This window comes from Priapulus caudatus, unplaced genomic scaffold, assembly GCF_000485595.1.
Source record: "Priapulus caudatus unplaced genomic scaffold, Priapulus_caudatus-5.0.1 Scaffold708, whole genome shotgun sequence".
In the NCBI taxonomy this organism is placed as follows: domain Eukaryota; kingdom Metazoa; phylum Priapulida; class Priapulimorpha; order Priapulimorphida; family Priapulidae; genus Priapulus; species Priapulus caudatus.
The window spans coordinates 67322-89489 of NW_014577769.1; the positions used below are offsets into that span (position 1 = coordinate 67322).

Here is a 22168-nt window from a genome sequence, read left to right on the forward strand (position 1 = left end):
GCTAGCAAGGATTGACTTCGCGGAGCGCACGCTCTGCTTGTTACTGCTTGTTTTGGGCGCGACACACATGACAACATTTATTCGTCTACGCGCTCCCGCGAGTGATTGTAAATCGCAGGGAAAATTAGATGGTGTGTCGCTCAAGCAACTGGGCGAATCTTCATCCGCACCGAAAATTTTGATGCCTGCACGATCAAACGTTGTTTTCTGATCTTTTGCTGCGGGCTGTGCGAATATAGACTGGTAACCGTCCCTTACTATCAAAGCTTGTGTCAGTTGTATGAGAAGGACGGGCTACCAGTCTTAGTTGGCGCTAATAATCGGACGATTGTTATAATGCAGCGATTCAATTGAGCAGTATGCTAATCACCGTGACCGTGACTGTTGGTGCCATGGTGGAGGCACCGTCTGATGGCGGCAGTCTAGATCGCCGCTGTGGGTGTGTACCGCTGGCAAAGCAGCGATCAACCGTACCGCGAAAAATTCACATGATGATGTCCGCCTCATAGTTATCGCATGCGGGTGCGTAATACCTAGTCGACACGCGGCACGTGACGGAGGAATAAAATTGTACAGGCGTTTGCGTTCTATGGTGGCCGGTTTTATTTAAAAAAGAGCCAATTACGCGGCACTCGTTTGGAACAACGTGTCTGTCGGCGGGCCGGTTCGGCCCAACAACACGCCGCAGAAATGAAAGCCCGTGAGGCACGCGACTTCGTCTGTGGGACGGACTAAGACATTTCCACTGTGTGCGTGCGTGGCCGTAAAGCAGTACACTTCCGATGGGATGGTGTGTGCAGTGCGTGCGTGCGCACCACTGATAAGTGATAGTGTTGCCGCTGCTCGACGTCGACGTGCGCAGTTACGTGTGTGAGCGTCGCCCGTCGCACATGCGATGTACAGCGTGTGCAGGAATATGCCAGCTATATATACTATCAAATAGAGTACATATAATAGACAGCTGTGTTATAGATCTACTGATCATACTATATATCAAAGTGTACTAATATCATGCGTGATCCGTGCGCCTTGATTGTCGGTTGTACAAATCGTACGTATCCTTAAATTTGTATTGGGAGCTCCGCGCTTAGGCTCATGTATGAATTGCTATACTGAAGTCATGAAGCAAACGGCACGGCTTGCCAGCTGCTGACCGCATTGTCCGTCGCAAGGTGTGCGTATATAAGGAATAGCCTGGGGATCGAGTCCGGTGCCGGGTTGGCCCTCCTAATCTCTTACCAGTATCGGGCAGCTACAGACCGATAGTATCATGTAAGGACTCCAACCTAATTACATACATACTATATAATACGATTATTATCGAAGTATCTATACTATTACCCACAAACACTACCAAAATTCAACGTACACAACGAGCGGGCATAAAAGACTTAACAGATAACTCTGACATTAAAAGCCACAAAGAGAATGGGCCTGCTGCAGACTACAATTTTAAAACACACATGCGACCTTTGTCCGGGTGATAATTCTTTATTAGTCTTTCCCGCACACATCCGACTCAATAGTTTTTCGAATGTATAGTTAAATTGGAATTTGCATGGGCTCACACAGTACCTCTAAATTCCAGAATGAGAATGGCTTAGAGTGAGAGTCCTTTTTAAACTTATGTAAGCCATTTTTTTGTTCTTGAGGAAAAACTACCGATCGAATTTCATCCGTGGATAGAAATTCTACATGATTCTGAAAATCTTCTGAAAAGTAAACAGTTTCGATCGAGAGTGGATCAGGTATGTTGTAGTCCTTTGCTGTCACCACGTGTGGTAGTAACAGCTGCATTATATAGCTCCACCTGTTAGATTCACCGTAATTATTAAAGTATTAAATTCAAGTTTTTCCCATCTGGTAGATGGCGCCACCATACGCCTATTTAGGAGGAATACTCTAGTTACTAAGTTAGGTATGCATCTCAAAAAAGTGGAGTCTCTTTTTTCTAGTTCGAGTCGACCTATAATTTGTTATACCCGACTCCAAAAAATGAATGTGAAATTTACCTTAGTCATTCAACTAGGCTCATGCCCAATCACTTTTCCGATACAAACATCAGCCGTATAGACTCAAATGCGCGGCAAGGTTTGTGAGAATTTTCTGAGGATGCAACAAACCATGTACATGCTAGTAAATGTAGACCTTTCCCTGTTTTGGTGCATCTTACTCCTGGTAATGTCCTATTAAAAGGCATATGTGCTCACAAGATAGGGTAATTATGTAAATGTAGGATTGGACCTTTCAGGTTTCCCCATATAATCGTATCAGATCAGATTCATGTGCCCCGTTTTGATGTTGCATTAACATGTGTGATTTTAGCTATCAGTGTTGGATTATGAACGGCTGATAAGCTACAAGCACCAAAGGTTGGCTAGACTTGTCCTCTGCCTCCTTGTGCAGGGATACGTTTGGCAGGATGGCGACGCAGGTGTGCTACAGGTAAGCTACTTCGTCAACCATATACCAGGTGTGGGATTAAGTCAGAAGAGTTTAGCATTTTGTTTACACGGTGCTGGGGTCTGAAATGTGGTGGTAAACGTTACAGCACTTTATAGCTACTACTGTTATTTCTACACTTTCTGATTAAGCAACATGCTCAAACAGAAATACACTGTGCAGTATATGTAAGTTTAATAATGAAATTTTTGTTGTAATATTGCAGAGCATTCCAAAATGCCTTGCTGTTCCATTCCATAAGCTTTCAATGAAACTGGGTTGGCCAGCGATGATCACGCATGCAGATATGATGTCCAACTACAAAAAGATTGACCCCAATTGGTGAGGTGATTTGATTGGTGAAAGTACATAGTGTATGCACATGAAACCCGACTGCTAATTTGCTGTGTTCTCTTATGTTTCCATGCGCCAGAGGACATTTGTTACTCGCATCTCTACGGGATGAGCACTTATGATATTAGTCCTATTTATAGTTCTGTACTGCCATTTCAAAACTCTAATAAGCCTGATCCTCCTTGTATACCCATGTATGTTATATCATAAGGGAGTTAGCCCTGGACCACAGGATTCCCAGAACCGCTATTTCCAATATAATCGTTGACTTTATTCAATCAGATTTCCACCAAGCGAATGTTGTAGTCTATAGTTTCCTCTGTAAAAATAACGAAGTACCAATGTAACCAGTATGTGACACAACGTGCCAGGTATAAGTGGGGACACACTCTATTGTAATATTGTTAGGAGGGTAAAATCTGATTGCTTATCTTTATTGTATGTTTTTTTGGATAATAAATTAATAATTATTAACTTGTTTTTATTTCATGGGATGAAAATGGCAGTCCACTGGAGTTAAGGTAATCCATTTGGTAGACTGATAGCTATTTAAAGGTACATGACAATGACTTCAATTTTATTTACTTATTGTATTGAAAACCTATAATCAGTTGCTAGTTGTTGTGTTGTATCTCTAGTTAATACTATAGCTATATATAACGTTAATCTAACTCTGTGGAATGAAATGTATTTTTGTTGCAGTAACTTGAAGCTCATCTTCAGTCTGTGTGGTGGAAAGAGTTTTGAATGGTTCTTCCTCATCCCTCTACAGATGGAAATTAACTTTGCTCAGCACATTCTTCCTGTAAGTGATTCATGTTATTGGGTATATCTGTTCTCTCAGTGTGCTAGTCACCACATTAAGAAGGGCTCCCATTTCATGGCTCCGACGCTGTACAAGTTATCACAGTAATTATACGTGTTCATTTACCCCAGTTCTGTTATTACTCCATATCCACTCTCCTACTCGACATTGTGCACGTTTTGTCTCCCTTTACTATGATTAATTATAATGTTTGCAATATAAATGTTAAAAATGCTTACATTGTGAATATTTACAATATCGATGGTTACAATGTTGCAGCATATTCTACAGAGCCGAGAAGCTATTGTAAACAAAGATACTAAAACCCTGGGCGATGCTTTATGCAAGTACTCTCACGGAGTAGAAATGATGACTGCAACCTTAACTAGAATGCATGGCAAGTTGGTTATAACACAGATATGTTTCAGTGTTTTATTATATATGCCACTTGTAGGACTTGAGCCCTAATTTTCAGGTACATTCTGGCTATTAACATAAGCCAATTTATGTAGTAGACGATATACTGTACAGTGTCTCTTGCATTAAAAAAATAACTCACAAGTACATCCTTTATTTTCAGAACACTGTGATCCCCGTGAATTTTACAACTTTAGGGCATTTTTAGCAGGGTAAGAATTGTGATATTTAGCTAACGATGTTTGGAAGATTTTGATTTTTTCAGCTTGTTGTTAAGCTTAGCCTGCATTTGTGCTTCATGAGCGGAATAAATTGCTGCAAGTACCCATGCATACATGTGTTTCAATGATAACTGTGCACATATGGTCCACAAACTCATATACTACATTTTACATTTACGAAATCATGTGTCTGTTTTGAAGGTGGCAGAGTAATGTATTCAAAGGTGGTATAATTTATGAAGGCATCTCCAGCACACCTGTAAAGGTACGTAAACTACTAGTAGAACCTGTTCATAAGAGTTGATGTCACTGATTACACTATGTCAGTGTATAATGACACTAGCTCATATATGAAGATATATGTAGATGCATAGAGATTTGAGCGGAGTTCACACTTCATCGTACATGCCAGGCCTGGCCTGATTTCTAATACGAGATCCACTGCACGTATATATATATATATAATAGTTACACAGTACAGCTGAAGGGGTCGTTGTCGTATCAGGTACTACATATATGTAACCGAGGTATGTATACACAAATTGTACCAGACTTGTACTACACAAGTGTACCCTAACCCTAACCCTAAATATACCTCGTATAAAAATATAAACATAATTAATACTAAACAACCTAAAACTACCTCTGGTACATATATGTAGTACCTGATACGACAATGACCCTTCGTGCCACAGTACACAGCATTTTATCTAATGATGTGGTGAAATTCGAACAATTAATTTGCAAATGGCACCTTCAAAACAAGTACACCCACAGTGTACCTGATTCAAACAAAAGGGAATCTAGTTCGTGTAGTGAACTCGGTGCCAGATTCACAAGAAATGGAGGCGGAAATCAAAACGAATAATCAAAATTCGAATCGTGCATGTTTTGGTGGTATGAACGTTCTAAGACATGTTAGCACTGCTCTAGACAGTTTCTGTTACTCAAGCAATAACAGTAAATGTCGTAAAAGTGGGACAAAACATGAGACCGGTCAGAAATTATTTTGGAAATCTTGGTCTTGACTCCATGAAAACTACTATGTAACACTCCAAATAAAGCATTTATTCCTGCCACTTGATGGCAACACCATTAAATGAGAGTAACCTTCATTATGTATTATATTATTAATTATTCAACATTCAAACATTACGCTGTAATAGAAAATTCACTTAACAAACTTGAAATGCAATGCTAATATTATTTCGATCTGTGTTTCTGTCATGTCTGTGTTTTATGCTTTGAATTTTCATCTGCCTTTTAACAGTTTAACAATCACTTGTGGAATTGTTTTGCCTCACCATGCACTATAGCACCCTGGTGCTAGCGCGGCACAAAGTTCGACACTGCATTGCTGCGATGAAGTGCTGGGTGTGAAACATGGAGAGTCTGCCTGGACCTTCCTCAGTGAAATGAGGCAGTACATGCCACCTGGGCACCGAGAATTCATTGCTAGTCTTGTTAAGGGACCATCTATACGAGACTTTGGTACGTAAAATGTGCAAATTTCTTACATGTTCTATTGGTCAAATAAAACATGTAACCAATTGGCTAAAATTGACTTTGGCTTGATAATACAACTGAACCTTCTTTTGTTAAAAAATTAATAAATAAAATTAAAATTTACTTCAGCTAATAATTAACCTACAGGCCACTACTCTTCCAGTTCAATATGTGATGGTCAAATAACAGAGATTATGAAACATTCAGACCTTAGGCCACATAAAGGCTATGCTGTCACTGCAGGAACCAGATGTCATTACACGTTTAGGCTAATATATTTGTTGTTCATTTGCAGTGATATCACAAAATGATGTGGGTTTGGCAGAAAGTTACAACAAAGCGTTGCTATCACTTGTTCACTTTAGAGATTATCACATCCAAGTTGTAGTCAGGTACGTATAGCAATACAGAATCAGGGTCCATACAGATTAATAAGTCAAGACAAAATTCAAGGAGTTTTCCAGGACATTTCAAAGACAATTTGTATTTTTCAAGTACTAAAATTCTAGCTTAACTTAATAAAATTTAGTGTTTTCAGACTTAGCACAGCTTCAAAAGATACATTACATGGAATAGAGGACATGAAAACTTCTGATTCAGAAAAAAAACATAGATTAACAGAATTAATAAAATGAACACAGACATATTATTTGCTTTATATTTCTTATTTTATAAATTCCAGTAGTTTTGAGTACTTTTCCAGGACAATTCCAGTATAAAACACAATATTTTAAAATTCAAGGAGTTTACAAGGAGTCGTATCAAATTCCAGGACATTTCCATACCCGTGCGGACCCTGAGAATTAAAAATGTCTAGCTAGAGAGGAAGAGACAGGCATAAGAATAGAGAAATGCATGGTGAGGGTGGGGATTATAGCAGAAAGAGGGAAAGTGAGTTAAATATCAAACAAAAACAGGAGAAAAATAGGATGAAAAGGGGTGGTGTGGACAGAGAGAGAGCGAGATACATAGTGGAATAAGAGCTGGGGGCTTATAGTTAATAGATCTGAGACAGTGAGAGATGTGTGCCAAATTACAATACCTATACATAGTATCTGTTTGCAATACAATATAGTCTGTCTGTATTATATTTCACAGTTAATTTAAATAAAATTAAAAATAAATGATTCTATGCTGTAAAATTTCAGATACATTGTGATTCCGTCCCATCAAACAGACTGCAAAAAGAGTCATGAGAGCTTGGCAAATGTAGGAACTGGTGGATCAGGTGCGTGATTCTCCTTGACCCTGAACGTTCATTATCATACACGATCCATTATGTGAATTATAAAGGTATTTTTCCATTTGCAGGAGTACTTCCCTTCCTCAAAAGCGTGCGTGACACAACCAAGGCACACTTGCTCCCTTTACCAGCATAACAGTGCTAAACATTGTGTCCACAGACAAGCCAGAGCCAAGACAACCTATCAAGGTTCTTGGAGGGTAGGTTCTCAGTTGTACAGTGCTTTCATGCACTCGATTTGGGTTAGACGGCACCTACTAGTAATTGACAGGGCATACACAAGCCATTTCAACTATATCTGCACATGCATCTATATATATATATAGACATATATATCATCTATATATGCTTACACAGTTGCGTATTTCGCAACGCTTTGCTGGTGCAGGCAAGAATCAATATTTTTTGCGTGTATGGTCCAGTCTGCTGGGTATATGTACCCACAGCACCTGTAAATGTTTGATCAGGTTCCTTTAACCTAACGTGTTTGAACTTCTTTTTTTACCATTTTCTCACTTACCACCATTTTAAACTTAACAGCAAGTGTCTGTAGCAAAGGTAAGATGTCTTAGAACACTCGTACATTATATCCATCAGGACGTATGATTAAAAATTCGAATCGGTTTTCAATATCCATTGTTTTCTGATTCGCTAGTGCCAGAAGCAGCCATCCAATACATCATTGCAATAGCAACAGTGATATTGACAAATTGGTCATTTTCACTAGCAATTTTGGTTTGCGCAATAGTTTATTCGTAGTAAATGATAATATATCAGGGTTAGAAAATAACTTGCCAGGCAGAAACTACTTACTGCCAGAGAAAGAGACAGACAGCAAATTTACTCACCCAGACAGAATCTTTGGTGCGTTTACTATGGTTTATTAAGAATTTCTCGGCAGGAAGTATTTGCTGCCAACATTGAGAGCAGGCAGAAAACTGACCCTTGTAGGCAGCAAAACTGCTGCTGGCTGCCCTTAATTTCAAACCCTGCTATGCTATACTAAGTCAAGGTGGAAGGTGCAGTGTGGAGTAGGAAACAGATAATGACAGTGGCAAGTTAGAGAAATCTAGGAGGAAGCAGCTGGAGAAATTATTAGACCAATACTTAATTGATACAATTTCATACAACACAAAACAGGTGCACTTGTGTTTGTAGCTATAATTATGTTCAAATTCCATTTTCGTGAAATGAAAAAATGTTGGAATTTTCTGTTTAATCATGCTTTTATAGCTCAATCATAACAGCATAAATCCTCTGTAATTTTCGAGCTTATGCCATTATGATTATAGTTTTATTACGTCATCTAATCGACAAGACAATGTTTTACTACAAGTTTTTAATGTTGGCTGTATTTGAGATATACATATTTGAAAGACAAGTCTATAATTGAATGGGCTTCCATCAATTCTCCTTGATTATTTTTTTATATCATGATTGGAATGTGTTACGATTCATAGGTTCTATGATATGCAAGTGCTATGACAACTAAAATTAATTCACCAGGGATGCTTAGTCAAATACTGTTCAATATGACATCTGCAAACGTCTTGTGTAAATCTAAAAATTTTGCTATAACCAAATATTTAGGAGAATGGAATGCAATAGATCAGTGATATTTTGCAATTATATGCAGCAAATAAAATAATATTTATGTTATTACCATTACTTCAGTCAATTTGTGTCATGCATTCATTTTCTGTAGTTTTAATTTGAACTAAAAATGCTACTTAACACCAGAAACGAATGGCGTCTAGAAATTGTCTGGTGTAAAATTCTTTACTCGATATTCAAAAAACTTTCCTGAAAAATATATGGCCAACTAGAATGTCATTCAAGCATGTACATTTTACAGAATACGTAGGGCAAGTGGCTCAAAAACTTTCTTGTGAAGACTGTTATATATAGTGAAACAATGGAATAAAACATGCATTCTCCTTAGCATATTTAAATAATAACTTCAGACCTATATATGCACAAATTGAAGTCATCATGCTGCCAGACGTGATTTTAGAGCATGTGATCTACTTTGTTGGTCACAAGAAACGAGGGGCGAAATCCGTTTAATTTGTGTACAAGTGTGAAAATATTGTGTGAAAATAATATAAGTTGAAACATTTTTTACCCAACGATTACGTTACTTTACCATTAAAATCCTACCATTTCTGCAGGAAATTCGACACAAGACTAAAGTGGAATGAGGAGGAGGCACAGCTTATATTGCCATTAGATAAGCTGTGTGCATGATATAATTAATACACTACCCCCAACCCAAGGATGTAAAATTACGAGATGTGATGAAATAATTGGAAAATGCATGACATTTCATGGTTATGCCATGGTTGGATATAGATGCTTTGATTCTCGTTGGTAAAGGTTGGTTGGTAATAGGGCGTTTGATTCTACCAATGTTAAGTAGTTATAAACATAGGTTGCCAAGAATACCGATCGAGTACAACAGTACGAGTGTGCTTCGTATGTATACCTATGTAATTAAATGTGCATGATAATTAAATATTATAAGGGTACCGGTACAGTGTAGCTTACAACCCACACTGCCTATAACAACATCGATGCAGTGCTTTGCCAGACCACTTTGGCGACTGCCCCCCTCCCCAGCTATAGCTACAGCCCACTACACTATGAAAATACAGCCGGTACACTGAAAATATCTTTAGTCTAGACTATACACATTCAGAATGAACATACGACGTATCTATATAATATATATATATATGTATTATCATTTAATATACGTATGTATATATGACACGTACAAATTGGATTATATATGATAGATGTGAATGCGCGCAAACACGTTCATGTATGAGTGTATGTCGATGCAGAGTAGCTGCTTCTCTAGATGCAGAACTTAATAGATAGATAATATGAAGTAATTAATGATTAAGAACGATTATGAATAAGTTGTCATTGTTTATAAACATTGATATTCGCATTTTCGGAGTCTATATATATACTCTAATCACTTGTTGTGACATGTACGCATGTCATGTACGAATGTAAAGCAGTAAAGGACCACAATTAAATGTAAATATGTGTGCTAGTCATGCTTTTTGTGTATATATCCTTGGTATGGTAGTTATCCAATTTTATGAATTCAGAATTTTATTGTAAAAGTATGCTATGTATTGTATATGATGGATAATTGCCTAAATAAATAAATATAAATAAAAAAACTTAAAAAATGTGACATTGTAATTTGTATGCAGTCACACATGTAAATGTAATCATGTATACAACACATATTGTGTACACGTGTATGAATCATATGATCAAGAGTAGATAATCAGGCGCGGATTTAGGCAGGTTTGCACCGGTTTCCAGAAACCGGTCACAGACTGGGTATCTTCAGAATTGACCTTCAAAATTCACCAGAATGCACCAAATATAGCATAATTAAAACAAAATTCCCGGTGGGCATGCCCCCGGACCCCCCTAGCTGTGACTATAGAACTATGGAAACTTATCACCCAAACCCTCTGATAATAACACTAACAGTGTTAACTGTTATTATCTACTCGTCTCTTAATTGCTATGATGTAATGATGCCATTGATGTAATCATGTATGATGTATATTTATTGCTGAACAGTGAACTTGGAGGATGTCGCCGTGATGTAGCTCTAGTACTATACTCTATAGCCTGCGTTCATTAACTGCCTCAGAGGTAGCCGTGATGTAGCTCTAGTAACAGTGCCCGCGTACAGTGCGGCAACTGTACGCGGGCTATAGTTACTAGAGGCTAGAGCTATCCGTAATGATGTCGATGACAGATTAGATCCGATCTGAACGATGATCTGACATCTGTAGTCAAATAACATCGTCGTTCTTTCCAACATCCGGCCACATCATCATTCAAACACGCAAGTATGCAGTACAACACACGATTAGTAATCCAATTTATAACTAAAACAATTTACGTGAAGTCCGAGAATCGCACGGCACACATTCCGGAAGTTGGCAACGACGGTTATCGTAGTGCACGTGAAACGAGCGTGATGGAATGTTTACACTTTTCCTACTGTATAGCGAAGAAGACCAACGAGATGGCCGGTTACAACCCGCACGTGACTACCTTCCACAAATCAACGTTACCGTTATAAATAAGCACGTGCACACTTCATGTGTTGTGATGGGTCCGACGTTACTAGTAGCACGTAGATGAACTGCGTCTCCGCTTTCCACAGTTTTCAGTATTTTGTGATAATATACGCTTAATGCACAAAACATGTAGATAATAAGCCAACACTAGCTGTGGTAGCGATCAAGCGATGGTACTGGACGACAAATTTGTACATCTGATTGCTGGAGGGTAAGTTAAAATGTGCTTGTGTATGCTGACGCCCTAGTTGCTAACTCATTTTGCGATGCCATTGAACCATGTTCTGTCACTGTCAGTCAAATGTACGTACATGCATGCAGTTCTTGCGTTTTTCTCACAGGCTCTCGGAACTCTTCAATAATAAAATGATACTAAATAAACACGAAATGTATTTACTACCAAATTCTTAAATGTTTCTCGTCTCTTTTGCCTATTATTAGTAATATTAATAATTTCCTGTGAATGCCATTCACATGCTTGAATAGCCTCTAGTACTATAGCCCGCTTACATTAACCAGCGGCAGTTAATGTAAGCGGGCTATAGTACTATAAGTACTAGAGCTAATGCTTGAATTGCTTCTCTGCAACACACTTTCACTGCACACACTCCACTGTGCACAAACAATAGAAATATAAAGCAGGTGTACTTGCGTTTCCTATCCTGAGGTATCCTGAGGTTTCATACCATCACAGCAAAATTACACAACCAATTGCCTCCATTTTGGTATCTATGGCACCGAATGTTCACTTGTTTGAATTATCCCCATTGCCATTTGGTACAACTTAACTTTCCAAGAGATGTGGTAAAATCCTTAAGTAAACTTTCACTCCACAGCTATGTAAATTGGAGCAAGTGCCTGTTTATAATATCCAATTGTTTGGCCAATGAACGTAGTCGGGTGTGTCGTCATTCTTGCGAAAATCATGCTGACTTTCCTTGGTGGGCTCATAATGAAGCTCGGAAGCAAACTCCACGACAGATGGCTCAATCTACCACTGCCACAAGCAGATTTCCGTTACAATTTGTAACGTTTTTTACTACAAGTTTTACAGCAGCCACGTTACTCGTAGCAATGAGTATCCTTAGCAACATTATTACATAGCAATCCTATGTAATAATTAAGATTTGGACTAATAAAAGTTGCGAAGATTTAAAAAATCCAACCATTATTTTATGGAAAATTTGATAAAATAGTGATACGAAATAATGCGCATATTGTGCGCCCATTTACTACTTTCAAATCATGCGCTGTTTACGAATCTCCATTCGCTGGATTTCCCCGCGCTTCGCCCACTTTAAAAATAGTGCTAGCATTGTGGCAGTGGTATCCTGAGTGTACGAAAGTGCACTGCATGCAGTTTGGCTTGGAAGCAGAGGGCACTTGAACCCAGAATGCAATGCTATTATTCGTGTATGAACGCTCCCATTTTCATTGATGTGGATTGACTCGATTTCTCTTGGTAAGAGTCGTAATTCGAACAAGTGAACATTCGGCTACGCATAAATACTAGAATGTAGGCGCTGTTTGTGTATTATGCTGCGGTAAGATTGTGTGTTGCAAAAGAACATTTGAACAGCATTTACAAGAAATTATCAAATAGGCTCATTAAATAAGTTCATTCGGTTGGTAGAATAATATAAATAACAAAGTTAATTTTTACTCAACCGTGCAAGTTTGAAACGTACCGCTGACGTTTCGCCTCCTGTCAGGAAGCTTTCTCAAAGCAAACTGATGTTAATCAGTGTTGACCACCAGATGGTGTGGTGGTCAATAGCTTAGTCCACACGTGACTGTCAGTGGTCCGGACGCTACTAGATCGTAGGGACAAAATCATAACGGAGAGTGAGGACCGGGAAGCTGAAGTGCGCCACATCAAGAACGCATTAGGAAAATGCGGCTATCCCAATTGGACACTCGAAAAAGTGTTCAAGGAGATGTACACATCACGGGAAAAAACAACATTCCAAAAGAAAACCTCCACGGAGAAACCGAAGGCGATGATCATCCTACCCTATGTCAGAGGGGTCACGGACGTAGTTCAGCGTCACCTAAAAAATGCAGGTGTGGCGTCAACAGTGAGAGACAGTTTGAGACTCTAAAACGGCTTTTGGTACATTCTAAGGACAGAACAGATATGTACAACATTACGGACCGTGTTTACAGGATACCGTGTGCAATGTGTGGAAAAAGTTACATTGGAGAAACCGGTCGAAAATTTAAAACCCGCCTAAAAGAACACAAAAAGGACGTAGACACCGTAGCACCCAAATCGTTCACAAGGGCCCAACGAAAACAGTCGGCTACCGAAATCACCAAATTCACGATCACTGACCATGTAGCGAAGGACAATCACACCATCGATTGGGAGAATTCGAAGATCATCGATCGTGAGCCTATCAAAATCAGGCGATGGATTAAGGAGGCCATCTGGATCTGCAAGACCCCAAACATCAACCGGGACGAGGGGGGTACAGGCTTAGTCACGTGTGGACTAAGCTATTGACCACCACACCATCTGGTGGTCAAAACTGATTAACATCAGTTTGCTTTGAGAAAGCTTCCTGACAGGAGGCGAAACGTCAGCGGTATGTTTCAAACTGGCACGGTTGAGTAAAAATTAACTTTGTTATTTATATAAAATAGGCGAAAGAGAGTAGAAAAACATTAGGAATTTGGTAGTAAATACATTTCATGTTTATTTTCCATCATTTTATTATTGAAAGGTTCTAAGTGCCTGTGGTTGTTCTCGTCATGATCCTGAATTTACATTAAATTTCAATTGTGCATCCTTTATACAGTATGCCCTAATAATAAATTACATAATGATCAGGGATAGAAATTAACTTTTGAACAAGGGAGTCCAACTCTCAAAAAGAGGGAGTCTGTAGCAAAACGAGGGGTGTAAGGCTACAATTTCATAGTTAAATTTCTTAGTAGAAGAAGGTTTAAGATAAAGCTTAATGAGGTTTAATCATTCATATGAGATGCATTCTATGCCTTAGAGTTAGATGCTGTACTGTAGTCTCATGCAGGATGCTTTGCAGGATTTGTTAGGAGAATTCTAGTATTTGCTGCCATATCAGCATTTAATACGAGCAATATAGTCCGCTGGTTCAGTATGAAGATTAATTCATGCTGAACACTGTGAACTTTGAGTATTGGGTGCGAAACGGATAAGTATTTGCACATGTCTCGTGTGCTGGCTGTATATATAGCTGATTTAGGTTAATCTGGGTATGCTATACTATCACACTGCTCCGTGCAAGGTTGTATATATACAGTGTAACTGTAAGATACATGTATGTGTAACTTGCCTGGTTTCAACATACTGCGGCTGCAAAAAGTTCTAATAATATTTTTCTCACACTGTGCAAGACTTGCCTAGCCTGATGGCACGCACTGCGTGGAAAATTTACTCGGTTCTGTGCACGTGATACGCGTGGGCTATGTCGACCATTATTAAGGCAGCGTGGCGACGGTTGCAATCCCACGATTATCTAATGCAAGATAATAAATCTTAATGAACTTGTGTATGTAAATTTCCATTCATAAAATGTTGTGTACACATATTGTATGTACAGTACATGTACAGTCAGATCTGTATATATATATGGGGCTAAATCAAGGAAACCCAAAAGGTGTTCTTTATAGAACGGTATCTAGTCTATAGAGGTGATATTATTATATAGCTGCTAATCAAAGAAAATGTTAGCAATGTCCTTTATAGAAAGTGTTCATTAGCTTATCTGACGAAGTCGGATGCAGCTTGTAGAATCGCATGATTGTCCGTGCGTGCGTGCGTCCGTCCGTCTGTCAACAGTTGGGCACAAATCTCAACTGAGCACTCGATGTACAGTCACGATATTCGGGACGTCGGGGGGGGGGGGATCGTGAATACGGCCTCAGGATGACAAACTTTGGGGGTCAGAGGGTCAAGGTTTCAAGTGTCGTTAAACGGAGGGGAATCTTTCCCTCTTAACCTAAGGCTATACGGTAGGAAATTACGAATTGCGGCACAAATCTGAACGGCTCCTACCTATGGCTCTTATATTATTCGTGTTATACGTCGTGATGCTCAGGAAACCCATCAGCCTGTGCGGAAATTGGAGGTCACAGCCGCGGTGTCTTTACATGAGTGGAGCCATGGGCTTTCCATCGGCCGCGTTCAAGGGCAGTGCGGGACGAGGCAGGGTTTCGACACTAACCCACATGCCGACGACCCTAGTCGGGTATAATGTGCCTTGGCTCCGATTGCGCTATACCAACTCAGAGTGCTAGTAGCCCAACTGGTCGTTGTTAGAATTGGGTCATATATATTGGCACTGAAAGGTCACCTCTTAGCTAGAAGCTGGTTTGGCGGCCGCACATGGTTTGTCCGCAGAGCGTGTACATTTGTCTAGCAGAGCGTTGTAGGCCGGATGACTCAGTCTACCTTTCGATCAAAAACAATAACGTTGTGCTGTGCTGCTCAAGCCGCAGTAGACGATCGTCTAAATCCTGCGGTCGTGTAAGCCTTCTTGTAGAATACGAATGGCTGCACGTGAACTCGGCCGCACGTCGATTTAAAGCGCGGGAAAAGCATCTATTGAATTCATACGAGCACAATCTTATGCTAAATAAAATTTGTTCATAACAATGTCTGGTCTGGCTAGGAAAGTTAGGTCAGGGCTATGGTTCCTCAGTTACAGGCGCGCGCGATGGCTAGTGAAAGTTAGGTCAGGGCTAGGTGGTTTTCCTTCAGTTTACTGCCCTGAATGGTCTAGTGAAATAAATAGGTTAATGTTGCAGCCTTGTGAAAGGTTCAGATATCGACATTTTTCTGAGGCATGTCATCGCCTAACGGCAGAGTGCAAACTTTTTTGTTGTCAGCGCTGACCTAACCATTTTTATCACTTTATCTGAAAGCGACCATGAAATGTGCTTTCACTGACGTGCGGCAAGAGTAAAAGTGTCTGATAACTTTTTGACATATCCAGAGGAGGTTAAACATGGATTTCCTGAACATGCCTCAATGACGTCACAGAGCGTGTTGTACCATAATTATTTCATGCACATCCACAATCATCGAAACCAATAACACTTGGACTAGCCGAACGCCTAAGCACAGGTGGGTCACGGCCTCCAAAGGTCGTTGGATCGAATCCCAATGCGCTGATTTTGTTGTATTATTACCTGTTTATCCGTGTATAACATAAAACCATCTGTATCTGTATCTGTATCCATTTAACTATTTTGTTCCAATTATACGCTAAGTAGTTTACGATCGATTTATTTACGAACAATTTAATTAACAACAAATAATTTTTACCAACAATCAATTTTTAGGTCACTCTGACATAGTCAGATGCAGCTTGTAGAATGCGCTTGATCGTCCGCTCCGTGGCGTCGCGGCCATGTTCGTCCGTCAACAGTTGCCGGCACAAATCGTTAACCGCGACGTCACGGTCACGAGTATTCGGGTCGTTGGGGGGGATCGTCAAAAACGAGTTGGGAATGTCCGAAGCTGGGGGTCAAAGGTCGAAAGGTTCAAGAGGTGTACAAAGAAGGGGGAACATTCACTCCTTAACTTTAAGGTATAGGGAGGAAATCGCAGAATTGCGGCACAAATCTAAATGCTCGACCTAAGCCGTTGATAGTCGGTGTATAGCATCATGGTAGGAAGAGCCATCACTGTGGCCGCAAATTGGAGTCACCGGTCAAAGGTCAATGCACAGGGCAGATTTTAGACATTTGTTCATGAGGACGATGGTCTGAGCGGAGCGGATTGAAAACTTTTTTGTTTGCAGCGGTGACCTAGATTTTTATGGCTTTATTGAAAGGACATGAAAATTCCCTCTGCTGACATGCGAAGAGTAAGTGTCGGATAACCTTTTTGACGCCTGCAAGAGGAGGGGTTAACCCATGATTTTTCACTGTCAACAAAGGACTGAACATGCTTGCTAAGTAGAATCCCCTATGGCCCCACCCTCCCCCTTCCCCTCCCCTCACTCCTCTCGCACCCCTCCCCTAACCCTCCCCCTCCCCCTACCCAAGAGGAGGTTAAACATGGATTTGTTGACGTGTCTGTTAGAAAGAATTGACTGCCGGGTTTGCTAGTATAAAATCTATACATGCCTGGATGTATTTGAGGCCTGAACAATGTCACAGTGAAATTTCAAAGCTAAATTTGGTTAAAGCAGGTTTATGCCCTTAAATACGTATAATTTATAGGCTATTCTGTATGTCAGTATGTTTACATGTAACCAGTATCCACTGCCAGTGCTGCTGCGCAGTGCAATGAGCTGCAATTGTTGAGGGCAGTTTTTGCCACTGCGCCGTAATTGGTTGGCAGGTGGCAGCTCTCTATTGCGGCTGAGGCGCTTGCGTAGGTAAATGGATGACGTCTTTACCTACTTTCTGCTCCTTGCAAATATTTGTTGCTACTACGAATGTATGGGAGCTTCCATCTTTGAATCTGAAGACACTGTAAACCGTACGGCGCCATGCTCGTGCAACTTCATAACGATCCGCAACGAAGCATTCTTTTGAGAAGGTTCCTGATACCATCTCTGTGGCATTCCACTATTTCGGCTGTATGTGAACACATTGGGACTAAAAGGGTTATAGAATCCACTACTGCCGACCAGAGTCACGCGCAGTAGACGTTAGATGAGCGCTGTCTGCTATGCGGCACTTGCTTTTTATTATTTTTCAATAGGGTTAGGGTGTAGGGTCGACAAAGCACCATAAACAGGAGTTTCAGGCACGCGATTCTGTAATCAACCATTGGATGCTGGGAGGTAGCAGAATGCAGAAGGTTGCTGAAATGAAGTGTACGCAACTGCGGTATCTGCATATCTGCGCCTAACAAGGTGTCACTACGCACGACTTAAATTGTTTACGTTTAATAACCGTAGCAACAACGCTCAGATGAATGCCCAGACGCTCTGCGGCCTGTTTGTTAAGGTTTCACTAACATGGGGATAAATGTATAATGTTTGTTTTCCCCCTTATCTACGGTTATAATAAACCACCCTATCTTGCAGTGATAGCACTGTTCATGTTAACTAACTGGTGACATTGTCGTTACAGTGCCGGAGGGACAGCTGGTGCAATAGTAACATGTCCTCTGGAGGTCGTGAAGACGAGGCTTCAGTCGTCCGTCGCATCGTTTAATGTTCGGAGGAGCATTGTGGTTCAGGCGACGCCAGCGTCAGCGACGCCCCCACCATATGCCGGCGTGAACTTCTGTGCCTGCGGAGTGTCCGCATCCGCGAACCCACTTCAAGCCAAGTCAGGACTCGGAATCATTGGATGTCTGAGGTGTGCAGGAATTTTTCAGTGTACATGTGTGTTTTGCATGCGTGTTGGGCAGAATGTGTACAGTGAATCTGAATCGGAAACTGCATGCAGGATTAACATGTGCGGCACAATAATGCAGCATGCAGTAATGTGAATTCCTATATATATAACATGATCATCACTTGGCTCTTTTTCTCTTTGCTATTCCATTTCATTAAAATATGTAAACCTAAAATTACAGCTAACATGCATGTATCTTAGTTGGGGCAGAGTGATAACAGCAGAAAATCTTTCTGTAATACACAAACTTACCAGCTGACTAACATGAAATTTTTAGTTGAAATTTGAAATTGTTCTGAAATAACCCAGCCCTGCATTTCACACGACTGTATCTTTTAATGGCAACTACTGCATTATATAAATACGTTTCACCGTGTTGTCATCTTAGTGTAAGAAGTTATGTCATTGTGTGTGCATTGTATCACATATATGCATTTAATTTTTCACAGGTCTATTATTGAGAATGAAGGACCATGGGCACTTTTTAAGGGTCTAGGACCAAATTTGGTTGGTGTGGCTCCTTCGAGGTGAGTTTGTAATAATTGGTTTGCATACATGTGAATTTAAAATAAAAGTGTATGAAGTGAATTAGGAATTTCAAATAAGTGAACATACTTGGAAATTCAGAATTTTATTTGTATGAAATTGCCACCACCATGTTCAGATGTTCTACGTGTGAGTGTGGTTGTAGTGTTGCGGCATAACAACATGTTCTCTTTATTCGTTTATCTCGTGATGAGCTGACATTTGCTCTGCCTGTAAATTTGGATGCTACCGAATATCTTTAATTATATGATTGCAGTGCTAGTTGCTTCACAATTTTGCAGAGCCATCTACTTTGCGGCGTACTCGAATACGAAATCCTTTCTCAATGGGGTTATTAGACCAGACACACCGATCGTTCACATGGGTTCCGCGTCCATGGCAGGTAAACACTCCATTAGCATTTCATATATCACTATGCAAAATTGTTTATTGTTAAACTGAATAAGCATGTGTTTGTACACATGTAGTGTTAAAAACTTTGATTGTTGAAAAACCGATGCCCCACGGAGAATTGCTGCTTATTGGTCCATGTGCTGCAGACTCGCAAAAGTACATCATTTTTTACCTTTCATTCATCAACACGTGTGTCAGTGAACTACTCATTTCAAGTATACATCATGTAAAAACTGCAGTTATGTGCTTGACAAATGAATCGGTGACACGTATATTTATGCACGTAAACTGTGTTAGCTTTAGGTGCGCTTAGCTTTAATTTTGGATTTCACGCCATAGTTTGCGTTGCAGTTCGGAGTATATGGCTCAATCCATATGCTTCTAATACGTTAGTACAGCTAGTGCAGAATATAGATAGACTGGGCCAAGGTCAGTCTTCCTTGTGTACATGTGGATATATGTGTACGTGTCCGTGCGTGCGTGCGTGCATGCCTTTGAGTGTGGTGTGTTGAAGTTTTGTGGGACGTTATTAATTGATGATGTTTTATCCCAAGTGCAAAATTTTCCTGCTGTTATCACCATATAAGCTTTGTGTGTGAACATCACTGTTTATTTAACAGTTCATTTTTTTGCTTGGAATTCTAAATTCCAATTTCAGGTTTCGTTTCGTGTTCGGTGACGAATCCAATATGGTTTGTGAAAACGCGGTTGCAGCTGGACCAGAGGTGAGTAAGCTGTAGAATACCAACTGTGAAATAAGGGTACTAATTAATTGAATTTAAAGTTATATATGTCACTACAGGGCATGAAATTCAGATTTTTTACACGGCCCAGAGGGCTGGTAACAGCAGTTTTTTACCAGCCCTCACCATAATTGACCAGTCCTCACAAATTTTGTTAAAAGAAAGAAGAAGACTGTTTCACTGACCCTTGCTTGTCCAAAAAATGTAGTGTGCGGCATCACATAGTAGCTGTTGAACAGACTATAAGTATAATGCAGATCGTGAATGGTGTCCGAAGTGTTTTTGACAATGTCGTGTTTCACGCTTGCATTCTCGATTTCAAATTTGTAAAATGTTGATAACAGTAATGTAGGCTATTTGCTCATTAATGCTATAAATAACAAGATCCGCAGAGCGGCAGCGCTCAACTGACGTGTACTTACTGTAGCCGGGTATTCTTCTGATAAACTCACTGGCAACCGAATCAAGTGCGCCCTCCAACCACCGCGTTGATAGGCTTTGCTATACCGGTAGTACAGTAATAAAGATATAGCTGTGTAACTTTAATGATTTCGCTATATTAACGTTATCAGGAGTTAATGAGACAAAGGAGTTTGACACTAATTTGGTACTGATTTCACTAAATTTTTGTCATACGAGTCATGAGCTTTTGTTCACGGGTCCTTAGTAGTATTACAAACCACGTAGCTTCTTTCGTTTTGACATAAATCATACTTTTGCACGACATGGTCTTCACATTATTTACCGTCGTGTGGCGTTGCCAAGCCACAAATTCTCGTGCACAGCAACTCAAAGGAGGCGCGGCAGGGATCGTGTCTCCCGTACGTTATAAATCATTATATATCATTCCTGAAGAAGTTTTTGTTTGGCTAACAAAGCCGGGTGATGCCGATGTTAACTCTCGCCTTTATCACATACTATTGGTGATGATAAGTAAGATGTAAACACATGCGTTTGCTATGCAAAACACATGTGCGAAAAGCTACAATCAGCTGGAGGGTCAATTTACTCGCTAAGATTCATACACATCATTCCTCCGTGGGTGAAGTAGTTCAGATATTTTACGAGCGCAGCATTTATTTAAAAAAAACTGCTGGATTCAACCATAAAAACAAGGCATTCTAACTATAGCTTAAATGTAAAATAGTTTTAATTTTTAAACCCAGCATGGTCACAGCGAAACTTAATTTCTAAGCGCATTTTCTGCACTCGGCTAGACTATACGGCCTAAATTCCCTGCCACGCCTCCTTCGAGTTGCTGTGCATGAGAATTTGCAGCTTGGCTACGCCACATAACGGTAAATAACGTGAAAACCATGTCGTGCAAAAGTATGATTTATGTCAAAACGAAGGAAGCTACGTGGTTTGTAATACTACCGGAAGATAGAATAAGGACCAGTGAACAAAAGAAGCTCACATTTGTATACATTCTAATAGCAAAAGCAGTTTAGTCCTTTGTTAACAGTCAACAAATCCATGTTCAACCCTCCTCTTGAGGGTCAAAAGGTTATCAGACACTTACTCTTCGCACGTCAGCGGAGAGTAGATTTCACGATCCTTTCAATAAAGTGATAAAAATGGTAGTTCAGCGCTGAAACAAAAAAGTTGGGTGCAGTCGGTTCGTTAGACCATGTCCTCAGAAAATGTCTGATATCTGACCTTTTCCCCCATTGCCCTTTGACCTGTGACCTCCAATTTCATGCTGGTGATGGTTTTCCTGCCCATCACACTATACATCGAATATTTAGAGCGTAGGTCGAGCTGTTGAGATTTGTGCCGCAATTCCGTATTTCCTCCTATACCTTAAAGTAACTATTGCGAGAGTTTCCAGTGTTTTCACCACTTTCATGACACCTACCGTTATTGCTTGATTAACAGCAATTGTCTAGAGTCACAATAAAATGTCTTATGCCGCTTTTATACTGCGCACGACTTTAGCCCGCTTCTGAAGCGGGATAACTTTATCTCGGGATAAGTCGTTTTATACTGCTGAAGCGGGATAACTTTAGCTCGGGATAAGTCGTTTTATACTG

General features: G+C 40.1%; 2 protein-coding genes across 5 annotated transcripts in view; both read left to right on the forward strand.

The window, feature by feature from the left end:
• Positions 1-9732, forward strand: part of LOC106812971 (indoleamine 2,3-dioxygenase 2-like) — an 11007-nt gene extending 1275 nt beyond the window's left edge. Inside the window, exons 2-14 of one of the 4 annotated variants that reach the window (XR_001394407.1) lie at positions 1653-1748; positions 2326-2445; positions 2669-2784; positions 3303-3317; positions 3499-3601; positions 3881-3998; positions 4182-4230; positions 4441-4504; positions 5556-5730; positions 6041-6137; positions 6894-6973; positions 7057-7188; positions 9160-9732. Coding sequence is in view for 3 of the 4 variants with exons in the window: in XM_014817002.1 (XP_014672488.1) it covers positions 1653-1748; positions 2326-2445; positions 2669-2784; positions 3303-3317; positions 3499-3601; positions 3881-3998; positions 4182-4230; positions 4441-4504; positions 5556-5730; positions 6041-6137; positions 6894-6973; positions 7057-7124 (1101 nt within the window). In the remaining variant the exon portion in view is untranslated. Of the gene's footprint in view, positions 1-1652; positions 1749-2325; positions 2446-2668; positions 2785-3302; positions 3318-3498; positions 3602-3880; positions 3999-4181; positions 4231-4440; positions 4505-5555; positions 5731-6040; positions 6138-6893; positions 6974-7056; positions 8657-9159 lie in introns of those variants that run through there. The other 3 variants (XM_014817002.1, XM_014817003.1, XM_014817004.1) reach the window with 3 other exon arrangements.
• Positions 9733-11131: 1399 nt separating this feature from the next.
• LOC106812972 (solute carrier family 25 member 36-A-like) overlaps positions 11132-22168 on the forward strand; it is a 20415-nt gene continuing 9378 nt past the window's right edge. Inside the window, exons 1-5 of the mRNA XM_014817006.1 lie at positions 11132-11320; positions 18184-18414; positions 18903-18980; positions 19281-19381; positions 20051-20117. Coding sequence (XP_014672492.1) covers positions 11280-11320; positions 18184-18414; positions 18903-18980; positions 19281-19381; positions 20051-20117 — 518 coding nt within the window. The 5' untranslated portion in view covers positions 11132-11279. The remainder of the gene's footprint in view (positions 11321-18183; positions 18415-18902; positions 18981-19280; positions 19382-20050; positions 20118-22168) is intronic.